Source organism: Amblyraja radiata, chromosome 25, assembly GCF_010909765.2.
Source record: "Amblyraja radiata isolate CabotCenter1 chromosome 25, sAmbRad1.1.pri, whole genome shotgun sequence".
In the NCBI taxonomy this organism is placed as follows: Eukaryota; Metazoa; Chordata; class Chondrichthyes; order Rajiformes; family Rajidae; genus Amblyraja; species Amblyraja radiata.
The window spans coordinates 28,523,090-28,535,300 of NC_045980.1; the positions used below are offsets into that span (position 1 = coordinate 28,523,090).

Consider the following 12,211-nt stretch of genomic DNA (forward strand, 5'->3'; position numbering starts at 1 on the left):
AAACATCCAGCGAATTGGCCTCCACTGCCTTCTGTTGCAGAGACTTCCACAAATTCACACCTCTCTGGGTGAAGAAGTTTTTCCTCATCTCAATCCTAAATGGCCTACCCCTTATTCTTAAACTGTGACCCCTGGTTCTGGACTCCCCCAACATCGGGAACATTTATCCTGCATCTAGCATGTCCAATCGTAGCCTGGGAATGAAGAATGGAACATTGGATATAAGAGTCGGGAAGTCATGATGCTTCTCTATGAGACTTTGCTTCGGTCACATTGGGAGTTGCGTGCAGTTGTGGTCACCGCTTTACAGATAGGATGTGGGGGCTTTGTAGAGGGTGCAGAAGGTTTACAAAAATACTGGATTAGGGGGTATTAGGTACAAAGAGAAATTGGACAAACTTGGATTGTTTTCTCTGAAAAGCCAGAGGTTAGGGGGAAGACCAGATAAAAAATATATAGAATTATGAAAGGTATATATGGAATAGACAGGCAGAACTTTGTCCCATGGAGATGTCAAAGACACAGGTTTAAGATGAGAGGAGAAAAGTTTAAAGGAGACTGTGCGGGGCAAGTTTTTTAGAGGCTGGTGGGTGCCTGGAACACGTTGCCAGGGGTGGTGGTGAAGGCAGATACGATAGAGATTGCATTTAAGAGGCACATGTATATGTGGGGAATGAAGAGATATGGATCATGAGCAGGCAAATGAGACGAGTTTATCTTGTCATCATGATCTGCGAAGATATGCCAACAATCCTGTTCTTGTGCTGTATGCTTCCTACAAAGTGCTGTCACAATAAGACATGTACCTCAAATCTCTTTCACCAAATAATTTGTCTTTCAAATTGCTTGTTGTACCAAGTTGTTGATTTATATGTTTTACATGCACAATTATTCAAATCCATCTGACCACCAACATTTGATTGTATCTGTAGGAGGGAATTTTGTGTTATACCTGTAACCTGAATCTGGATTTACTCAGGGCCCACCTCAGATAGGCACGGGCACAAAATAAAACATCTCGTAGATCCGTGATAAGTCTCTTGAACAAGTCGGTTTATTGAAGGCCTTAACAATGCACACTGGAAGAACACTCTGAGAGAACCCAAAGTGTTTCAAAGATTCACAGTACCTACAATATTTTTATATTGTCACAACACAATGGTTACTTGTGAATTCTACATTTTTGAAATGTCATCGTTGATCAATGAGAGAAATTGTAACCTTTCATCTTTATCTTCCTCCAGAGTTATCGTTAACCTTATCTATCCTATTATTTTGAAAATCTCTCTCGCATATATCCCTCATCATGTATCTGTATACTGTAAATGGCGTGATTGTAATCACTGGATAGCATGCAACAAAAGCTTTTCATTTACACACGTGACAATAAAATAAACTGATCTTACGAATGGACGAAGGACCCATTTCCTGAGCAGTTTTATTATCCTTTAGCTGTTTACATCCCCCAAAGTTTATTTTAACCAAACTATACTGTAGAACCTAAACTTCATGGGATGTCTACTTATTGCCTCGCTAACATCCTTAGGTTCCCTCTGTTGACCATTTTTCCTCTCATGCTTCCCCAGTCTATAAGCTCCAGGGATAAACGCATTGCAAACTAATCTTCCTTCATATTTTCAGAATTCCCGACAACAACACCTGAACTCGTTTTCCCAGATTATGTTCCCTCTGCCCCTTTTTCTGCCCGCTCACTGGCTCTGCCTTTGCAGAATTTGATCAGCACGGTGATGCAGAGGTAGAGTTGCAGGCCTACAGCGCCAGAGACCCAGGTTCGATCTTGACTGTACGGAGTTTGTATGTTCTCCACATGACGTGTGGGATTTCTCTGGGGTCTCCGTTTTCGTCCCACACTCCAAATTGACTTGGTATAATTGGAAGTTGTCCCTAGTGTGTGTAGGATAGCGTTAGTGTGCGGGGATCGCTGGTCGGTCCAGACTCGATGGGCCAAAGGGCCTGTTTCCGCGCTATATCTGTAAACTAAACTAAACTAAGCCAAACTAAGAATTACCATGCTTGCTCACAGATTAACATCCTACCCATCTAATTGTCTGCAGCAAATACATTGCACTTGGTCACAAAGCTATCTAGACAATCTGTAATCTAAAATGAGAAACATCAGAAACAGGTAAGAAAATCAACAACAAAAATCAAAAAATCTAAAAGTTCATTGAATTGCCACACATTCGTGGATGACTAAAATCCCAAACTTCATCAAGCTGTGATCAGTGGCTGAGTCAGACTGGGAATGCGTTGTGTCCATATCCAGCAGGGATTTTGCATATTCAATTAAACATTTGATGTGATATTAAGTGAAGGAAGAGGCATTTCAGATCTTACCAATTTGCTCGGCATTTCTGGTCTCCAAGTCTCCAGCCTGCAAGTTACCTCAGCAGCCGGTGGTATCTCTGTCTTATCTCCAAATGCTGCCTGCACAACAGAAATCCCACAAGTGAATGATGACTTAACTATCAAACATTTCTCAGACAATTGAAATTTGCATTTTGTTGCCAACTGATTCAATGAAGTACAACTGAAAGTTACCTATTTACAACCAACTATTAGAGTCAATACTGGAAGGTTATTTTGGAATCACTGATTCTTGGAAATGTGCAGTCCAACATAATTCCTGTCATTTTTGTGGTAAATTTATACATGAGAGATGCCTACTCATTGACGGAGTATATTATCAATCTGAAACTTGAAGTTGTATGTGGTTAGAAAACCAACATCATCCATCATTGATAGACAATGATGAGGTGAATCTGAGGCAGTACCTGAATCTGGGGGAGACACGGTGGTGCAGCAGTAGAGACCTGGGTTCGATCTCCCTGTGACTGCGTGACTTTCTCCGGGTGCTCCGGTTACCTCCCACAGTGCAAAGACGTGTAGGTTTGTAGACTAATTGACCTGTAAATTGCCCCTAGTGTGTAGGATATAGCGCTAGTGTATGGGAGATCGATGGTCGGAGTGCACTCGTTAGGCCGAAGGGCCTGTTTCCATGCTGTATCTATAACCAAAACTAAACCTGACCCCCAGCTGAACTCCTCAGCTCAGTCCGCCTATGCAAACGTGATCTCCCGATTGGTAAACGTTTTAACTCTTCCTCCCATTCTCATAATAACTTTTCTGTCCTGGGGCATCATCCACAGTCAGTGAGGCCCAACGCAAATGGGAGGAACAGCACCTCATATTTTGCTTGGGCAGCTTACAACCCAGTAGTATAAATATTGACTTCACTAACTTGAAGCCTTCCCTCTCTCTCCATCCCTCTCCCATCCCAGTTCTCAGAATAGTTTCGCTGTCCTGATTAAATTTTACTGTTTGAATGCCTCATTGTCACCTTCCCCTCAGCTAACGATGATCCGTTCTACATATACCTTGACCTGCGTCGCCTTTGATCTCACATTTCACACCTTACCCATCCATATCTCTGTATCCCCCCCTCTCCCCTGACTCTCAGTCTGAGGAAGGGTCTTGACACAAAACGAGACCCATTCCTCCTCTCCAGAGATGCTGCCTGTCCTGCTGAGTTACTCCAACATTTTGAGTCTATCCCAACAATGCAAGGGGTGAACTCCTGGGCCTGTTGTTTGTGGGAAACGGATCTGGAAAATCTAATGAAAAATCCAATCCTTGGTTGGACACAATATCAGCCAAGTCACTTCCTTGTGATTGGCATCAATGCCACAGCTGTATGGTGGGTTTCTGTCAATGGCTCTCATCTTTCTGAAGGATACACGAGTGGCCTGGACACACAGAAATCAGCAGAAGAATCCGATCTTTAATGATTCCCAGGGTGACGTTCCAAATGACCCCTCTGTGTGCTATTTCTTATTCCACGTGCATATCTTGTTATTTTAATGCCATTTATTGATGGAAAACTAACATCGTATCTTGGTCAGAAAAACAACAAAGAATCTCCACTATCAGTTATTGACAGGAAACCTCTTACAGTAACTGGTGAAGAATGGTCTCGACCCAAAACGTCACCCATTCCTTCTCTCCAGAGTTGCTGCCTGTCCCGCTGAGTTACTCCAGCTTTTTGTGTCTATCGTAAGTAACTTCTCACCTCTTTCTATGCGCCTCTGATGTAAAAGCGGTGAAGATCCACGGATATCTGCCAGCAAGGCTGAGGAATGGGAGATGAGGCGAATCGAGTATCCTTGCCCAAGCAAGAGGTAAATAATGAATACCAAACAACAGATCAAAGCAACATCATTAGAGGCCATTGCCTTCAAAAGAGATGTTGACCAGACGCCTTGCAGCCCCAAAGGCCTGGATAGAGTGGATGCGGAGAGGATGTTTCCATTAGTGGAAGAGTCTAGGACAAGAGGCCATAGCCTCAGAATAAAAGGATGTATCTTTAGAAAGGAGATGGGAAGGAATTTATTTAGCAGAGGATGGTGAATCTGTGGAATACATTGCCACAGACGGCTGTGGAGGCCAAGTCAATGGATATTCTGGAGATTGACAGATTCTTGATTAATAAGGGTGTCAGGGGTTATGGGGAGAAGGCAGGAGTACGGGGTAGAGAGGGAAAGATAGAACAGAATTTGGGCATGGGGAGATTTTTAAGAGAGAGTTAGATAGAACTTTAGGGGCTAGTGGAGTCAAGGGATATGGGGAGAAGGCAGGCATGGGTTATTGATAGGGAACGATCAGCCATGATCACAATGAATGGTGGTGCTGGCTCGAAGGGCCGAATGGCCTCATCCTGCACCTATTTTCTATGTTTCTAGAATGGTGTAGTGCACTTGATGGGCCGATTGGCCCAATTGTGCTCCTATAACTGATGAATTAGAAAAAAACTTTATTTATATATGAATCTTTCATAACTTTAGTGCTCCCAATGTAGCCGCCGTTACAACAGCGAGACTAAGCGTAGACCTGGCAACCATTTTGCCAAACTCTTGCACTCTGTGCTCCAGGGCCTGCTTGATCTCCCGGTTGCAAACCATTTTAACTACTCTTCTCATTCCCGTTCAGACATTTCTGTCTTTGGCTTCCTTCATTGCTGGACTGAGGCCACATGCAAACTAGAGGAACAGTGCAGCTTACAACTCAATGACATGAACATTGAATTCTCCAACATCATGTAATAACCACCCTTCACTCCCTCTCTTCTCCTGTTAAGCCGTTACCCCAGTTATTTTGCCTCCATTTCACCTCCAGCCTTTGTCACTTTCTCCACCCATCTGACAATCACGCTCCTCATCCAGTATCCACCTATCACTTGCCGTGATCTGCCCCACCCCCACCTCACTTATCCAGCTTCCTCCATCCCTATTCCATCAGTCTGAAGAAGTGTCTCGAGCCAAAACATCCTTTGTTTATTCCCTCCACAGATGCTGCCTGACCGATCGAATTCTCCCACTTTGTCTTTTCCTCAAGATTCCAGCATCTGCAATCTTTTGTGTCTGCATAAACATATCCATCCGTCTAAAATAGATGAATTCATACATCTCATTACTATTTATGAGCTGTTGTTTGATGAATCATTTGCCTTCATAGCCAATTGTTTGGGGACCGGCATAGTTTTTCTTTTGTTCTCAGAATATCATTAAAACTATAATAGAATTGTGGACGCAGCCCAGACCATCACGCAAATCAATCTCCCTTTCATTAACTCCATTTGCACCTCACATTGACTAGGCAAGGCCAGCAGCATAATCAAGGACAAGTCTCACCTCGGCCACACCCTCTTCTCCCCGCGTCCATCAGGCAAGACGTGCAAAAGCGTAAAAATTCCAGATCCGGGACAGTTTCTTCCCAGTTGCTTTCAGGCAACTGAACCATCCTATCACCAACTGGAGAGCGATCCTGAGCTACCATCTACCACATTGGAGACACTAGCACTATATTTAATTGGACTTTATCTTGCACTAAACGTTATTCCCTTAATCCTGTATCTGTACACTCTGGACTGCTTGATTGTAACCTTTAGCTGACACAACAAAAGCTATCCATTGCTAGATCTACTGGAAAGGTCTCCTTATGATTGTGGTGCCCACAAGGACATTCATTAGGAATTCCAGGATGCTGAACCAGTACTGATGGAAAACAGTGATACATATCCCAAAGTATATTTTATGTTTTTTTAGTTTAGAGATACAGCGCAGAAACAGACCTTCAGGCCATCGGGTCTGCGCCGACCAGACGCGCGATCCCTGGAAGAGATCATCTAGGGAGTAGGGGCGGCCCGGTGGCGCAGCGGTAGAGTTGCTGCCTTGCAGCGCCAGAGACCCAGGGTCGATCCTGACAACGGGTGCAGTCTGTACGGAGTTTGTACGTTCTGCCCGTGACCCCGTGAGTTTTCTCTGGCTGCTCCAGTTTCCTCCCACACTCCAAAGACATGCAGGTTTACTGGCTTCGGCAAAATAGTAACCTGTCCTTGGTGTGTAGGATAGTGCTAGTGTACAGGGTGATCACTGGCCGGCGCGGACTAGGTTGTACACATTGTTTCCACGTTGTCTCTCTAAATCCTAAAGATGTGTGGAAGCGTAGAAATTGGTCTTTTGAGTAAGAAGCAAGCTGCAGTTTAATCTGGACATGGGGGGGATGTTGCACTTGCAAGGTCTCAGGGTCTGTTCATTGTCACGTGTAACAATTAAGGTACAGTGAACAAAGTGTTCAAAAGGGAACTGCAGATGCTGGAATATCGAAGGTACACAAAATTGCTGGGGAAACTCAGCGGGTGCAGCAGCATCTATGGAGCGAAGGAAATAGGCGACGTTTCGGGCCGAAACCCTTCTTCAGACACAGTGAAACTCGATTACCATACAGCCATTCTCAAAAAAGCAACAAGGCACACAACTACATAAAAGTTAACTTTGAGAGGTCAAATGTAAGAGAAAAGTATACAGTAAATGGCAGGACCTTTTGGCACATTGGTGTACAGAGGGATCTTGGGTTGGCAGTCTACAACTCCCTGGGAGTGCAACATGTGCTACAGTGCTGATAAGGTTGTAAAAAGCGACCTCCTTGCCTTTATCAAGCAGGGCGTTCAGTAGAAAAGTCGAGAAGTTATGTTGCAGCCGCACAAAACTGGTTGCGCCCCATTTTGATGGTTTTGTGCAATCATAGGGGTGGGGGTGTAAGAAGAAAGTGGAGAGAGTGCGGGAGAGATTCATCAGATGTTCTCTGGATTGAAGACTAAATTATAAAGAGAGTGGGACAAGCATGGACTGTTTGGGATTGTCCTAGATAAGGCAAATGGGCAGAGACTTTTTCTCACAGTGACACGGAGTTCCTGCCTCAGACGTCCGGGGTCAGTCCAGGGTGTTGTCTATACGGAGTTTGTACGTTCGTCCAGTGACTGCGTGGGCTTCCTCTGAGAGTTCCAATTGACTCCCACATCCCAAAGACCTACAGGTTTACCCTCCATCCTCTCTCTCCACCCCTCCCCCACCCAAGACGTGCCAGCTTCAAAGTCATCCTGTTCAGTCACATTGCCTATAAACAGCTAACAATGGTGGACAAAAATGCTAGAGAAACTCAGCGGGTGAGGCAGCATCTATGGAGCGAAGGAATAGGCAACGTTTTGGGTCGAGTCCCTTCTTCAGACTTGGGTGGGGGAGGAGTGGGGAGAGAGGATGAAGAGCAAACCTGTAGGTCTTTGGGATGTGGGAGTAAATCGGAGCTCCCAGAGGAAGCCCACAGGGCGAACGTACAAACTCCGTACAGACAACACCCGAGGGCTGGACTGATGCCGGACGTCTGGCGATGTAAGGCAGGAACTCCGTGTCACTGTAAGAAAAAGTCTCTGCCTATTTGCCTTATCTAGGATGATCTCAAGCAGTCCATGTTTGTTCCACTCTCTTTATAATTTAGTCTTCAATTAGTCTTTATAATTTAGTCTCCCCTCACCCTGCTCACCATCAACACCACAGTCACATCTGTGGAGTCTTTTAAGTTCCTGGGAACCATCATCTCCAAGGACCTTAAGTGGGGGGCGACCATCGACTCCACAGTCATAAAAGCACAACAGAGGATGTACTTCCTACAGCAGCTGAGGAAGCACAATCTGCCACAGGCAATGATGGCCCAATTCTACACGGCCATCATAGAGTCTGTTCTCGTCTTCTCCATCATGGTCTGGTTTGGCTCAGCCACCAAGCACGACACCTGGAGGCTGCAGCGAATCGTCCGATCAGCAGAGAAGGTTATTGGCTGAAACCTTCCCTCCATTGATGAACTGTACACTGCAAGGGCCAGGAAGCGAGCGGGCAAGATCATCTCTGACCCCTCTCACCTTGGCCACAAATTCTTTGAATCACTTCCCTCTGGAAGACGACTCTGGATTGTCAAAGCTGCCACAGCCAGACATAAAAACAGTTTTTATCCACGAGTAGTTGCTCTACTCAACAGCCAAAAATCTGTAGCCCCCCTTTGATCTGGTATGTTGTTGGTTCACATACTTGATCAAGTTCAAGTTCAAGTGCAAGTGAGTTTATTGTCATGTGTCCCTGATAGGACAATGAAATTCTTGCTTTGCTTCAGCACACAGACCATAGTAGGCATTTACTACAAAACAGATTAGTGTGTCCATATACCATTGTATAAATATATACACACATGAATAAATAGACTGATAAAGTGAAAATTTAAAGTCCAGGGCTCCCGGAGCTGCGGTAGATTGCGAAATTGCCAGTGCTTTTAGCTGCCCAAGCAGCTTGTCTGAAACGTCACCGATTACTGCCGTTTCCCTGATCCAGGTGAGTTGATAGAAATTGTAGGTGAACCTTTTCTGTTCTGGTGCTCCGCAAAAGCCGCCGCAGGCAGGCGCCATCTTGGGTAATGGCGTTTTATCATTAATGTTTTATTATTATTAATATTTAGTGTTTTCTGAGTCATTCCTAACTTTCACTGTATTTCATGTTGTAGCTTGTGGGTGGAGCAACAAGGCAAATTCCTTGTATGTGAATATTTGGTCAATAAACTTACTTACTTAATTACAATCCAGTGAACATCTGACAAATCTCTTCTGCACTCTCGCCAATTTCTTCTTACCCCCCCCCCCCCCTCTATGATTGCACAAAAACAGTAAGGCAGATTACTATCTAAATGGTGTCAAGTTGGGAAAAGGGGAAGTACAACGGGATCTGGGGGTCCTTGTACATCAGTCTATGAAAGTAAGCATGCAGGTAGAGCAGGCAGTGAAGAAAGTGAATGGCATGTTGGCCTTTATAACAAGAGGAATCAAATATAGGAGCAAAGAGGTCCTTCTGCACTTGTACAGAGCCCTAGTGAGACCACACCTGGAGTATTGTGTGCAGTTTTGGTCCCCTAATTTGAGGAAGGACATTCTTGCTATTGAGGGAGTGCAGCATAGGTTTACAAGGTTAATTCCCGGGATGGTGGGACTGTCATATGCTCAGACGATGGAGCAGCTGGGCTTGTACACTCTGGAGTTTAGAAGGACGAGAGGGTCTCTCATTAAAACATATAAGATTATTAAGGGCTTGGACACACTAGAGGCAGGAAACATGTTCCCAATGTTGGAGGAGTCCAGAACCAGGGGCCACAGTTTAAGAATAAGGAGTAAGCCATTTAGAACGGAGACGAGGAAACACTTTTTCTCACAGAGAGTGGTGAGTCTGTGGAATTCTCTGCCTCAGAGGGCGGTGGAGGCAGGTTCACTGGATGCTTTCAAGAGAGAGCTAGATAGGGCTCTTAAAAATAGCGGAATCAGGCGATAAGGGGAGAAGGCAGGAACGGGGTACAGATTGGGGATGATCAGCCATGATCACATTGAATGGCGGTGCTGGCTCGAAGGGCCAAATGGCCTACTCCTGCACCTATTGTCTATTCTCTATAAAACCATCAAAATGTGGCCCAACCAGTTTTGTGCGGCTGCCAAATAACTGCCGACTTTTCTACTCATGCCCTGCTTGATAAAGGCAAAGAGGTTTATTTTTACAACCTTGTCAGCATATGTTGCCACTCTAAGGGAGTTGCAGACTGGCAACCCAAGATCCCTCTGTACACCAATGTGCCAAAAGGTCCTGCCATTTTCTGTATACTTTTCTCTTACATTTGACCTCTCAAAGTTAACTTTTATGTAGTTGTGTGTCTTGTTGCTTTTTTGAGTATGGCTGTATGGTAATCGAGTTTCACTGTACCTTAATTGGTACACGTGACAATGAACAGACCTTGAGACCTTGCAAGTGCAACATCCCCCCATGTCCAGATTAAACTGCAGCTTACTTCTTACTCAAAAGACCAATTTCTTCACTAACAGCTAACAGTGGCCTGTTTCCCTTATCATCGTTACTTTCCTACATATCTATAATTCATTTGTTCTATATCACCATCTATATCTCTCGTTTCCCTTTCTCCTGACTCTCAGTCTGAAGAAGGGTCTCGACCGGAAACGTCACCCACTCTTTCTCGTGTTCAAGAAGGAACTGCAGATGCTGGAAAATCGAAGGTACACTGGAGAAACTCAGCGGGTGCAGCAGCATCTATGGAGCGAAGGAAATAGGTAACGTTTCGGAAGAAGGGTTTCGGCCCGAAACGTCACCTATTTCCTTCGCTCCATAGATGCTGCTGCACCCGCTGAGTTTCTCCAGCATTTTTGTGTACCCACTCTTTCTCTCCGGAGATGCTGCCTGTCCCGCTGAGTTACTCCAGCTCTTTGTGTCTATGCACAGGTTTGCTGTTGGCTTATATAAGTTGCTCTACCGTGTAGATGCGAAACTAGTCCAACACAAGCACTGATCGTCGGGCTGAAGGGCCTGTTTCAACGCTGTATCTCTAAACTAAACCGAACCTGGTGGATCCCGCACATAATTCACATCCTCAGCAGCTGAAGTACTTACCACGGAGTGTGGCACGAAGCGGCAGGTCCAGAAACTGGAGACACGGGGCAGCGCAGGTGATGCCACGGGTTGAAACAGGAAGGGTGGATGCGGGCGTGACTAGGGCGGCGAAATATAAATGCAATTGGGATGTGGAAATGATATGCTGACACCTCATGAGACGAGGGTGTGTGTGTGTGTGGGTGTGTGTCTGTCTCTCTCACTCACTCACCATTCACCCGCTCACCAGATAACCTCGTGTAAAGCTCATGTCCATGGCCAGCCTGCTTTTACCCATATATCACCCCTTCACAACCATCGTTCACCCCCCTCCCACCTCTGACAAGCGATCTTCAACCTGAACATAGACACAAAAAGCTGGAGTGACTCAGCGGGACAGGCAGCTTCTCTGGAGAGAAGGAATGGGTGACTTTGGGAATGTTGTGCCAACTTCAGGAGTGGAGTCTGTGCCATAATACTGAATGGCGATGATGTCCGGCCGACTATAACTGGACAGATAACAGACCCACTGGCATTAACTAACCCGGCAACCTCCCTGTATCCACATTTGCTTTGGGACATACAACCATACAACATCTTACACTCAAAGGGGACATGACTTGAGAATTAAGGGACTGAAGTTTAGGGGTAACATGAGGGGGAACTTCTTTACTCAGAGAGTGGTAGCTGTGTGGAATGAGCTTCCAGTGAAGGTGGTGGAGGCAGGTTCGTTTTTATCATTTAAAAATAAATTGGATAGTTATATGGATGGGAAAGGAATGGAGGGTTATGGTCTGAGCGCAGGTATATGGGACTAGGGGAGATTATGTGTTCGGCACGGACTAGAGGGGTCGAGATGGCCTGTTTCCGTGCTGTAATTGTTATATGGTTATATGGTTACTCATCGAGTGAATCCTGAGCTGCCAATTTTCATTTTCTTGTTTTGTTTGAGATGGAAGTTAGTCTAGTTTACAGATACAGAACGGAAACAGGCCCTTCGGCTCACCGGGTCCGCATCGACCAACGACCCCCGCACATTATCCTACGCACACTAGGACCAATTTAACCTACAGCCCTGCGCGTCTTTGGAGTGTGGGATGAACCCGAAGATCTCGGAGAAAACACAAGCGGTCACGGGGAGAATGTACAAACTCCGTACAGACAAGCACCCGTGGTCAGGATCGAACCCGGGTCGCTGGCGCTGCAAGGCAGCAACTCTACCGCTGCGCCACCGTGCCGCCCATAATTCCTCACCGCTATCTCAAGTTCCCACTGTTTCATTCGCAAAACCAACACTTTAAAATAAATGTTACAATACATTTGGACGGGTACACGGATAGGAAAGGTTTCGTGGGATGTGGGCCAAATGTGGGCAGGTGAGGCCATAATTC

General features: G+C 45.5%; 1 protein-coding gene and 1 long non-coding RNA gene across 4 annotated transcripts in view; one reads left to right on the forward strand and one right to left on the reverse strand.

The window, feature by feature from the left end:
* Nucleotides 1-10,939, reverse strand: part of LOC116987533 (solute carrier family 2, facilitated glucose transporter member 11-like) — a 47,440-nt gene extending 36,501 nt beyond the window's left edge. The window contains exons 1-2 of one of the 3 annotated variants that reach the window (XM_033043642.1): nt 10,842-10,939; nt 2,359-2,448 (exon numbers count right to left, since the gene is read on the reverse strand). In XM_033043642.1, coding sequence (XP_032899533.1) covers nt 2,359-2,373 — 15 coding nt within the window. In that variant the 5' untranslated portion in view covers nt 2,374-2,448; nt 10,842-10,939. Of the gene's footprint in view, nt 1-2,358; nt 2,449-4,090; nt 4,285-10,841 lie in introns of those variants that run through there. The other 2 variants (XM_033043643.1, XM_033043641.1) reach the window with 2 other exon arrangements.
* LOC116987535 lies at nt 485-11,612 on the forward strand. Its single transcript, XR_004415734.1, has 3 exons — nt 485-666; nt 3,488-3,492; nt 11,598-11,612. It is a non-coding gene; the product is annotated as an uncharacterized LOC116987535 (long non-coding RNA).
* Nucleotides 11,613-12,211: the final 599 nt, after the last annotated feature.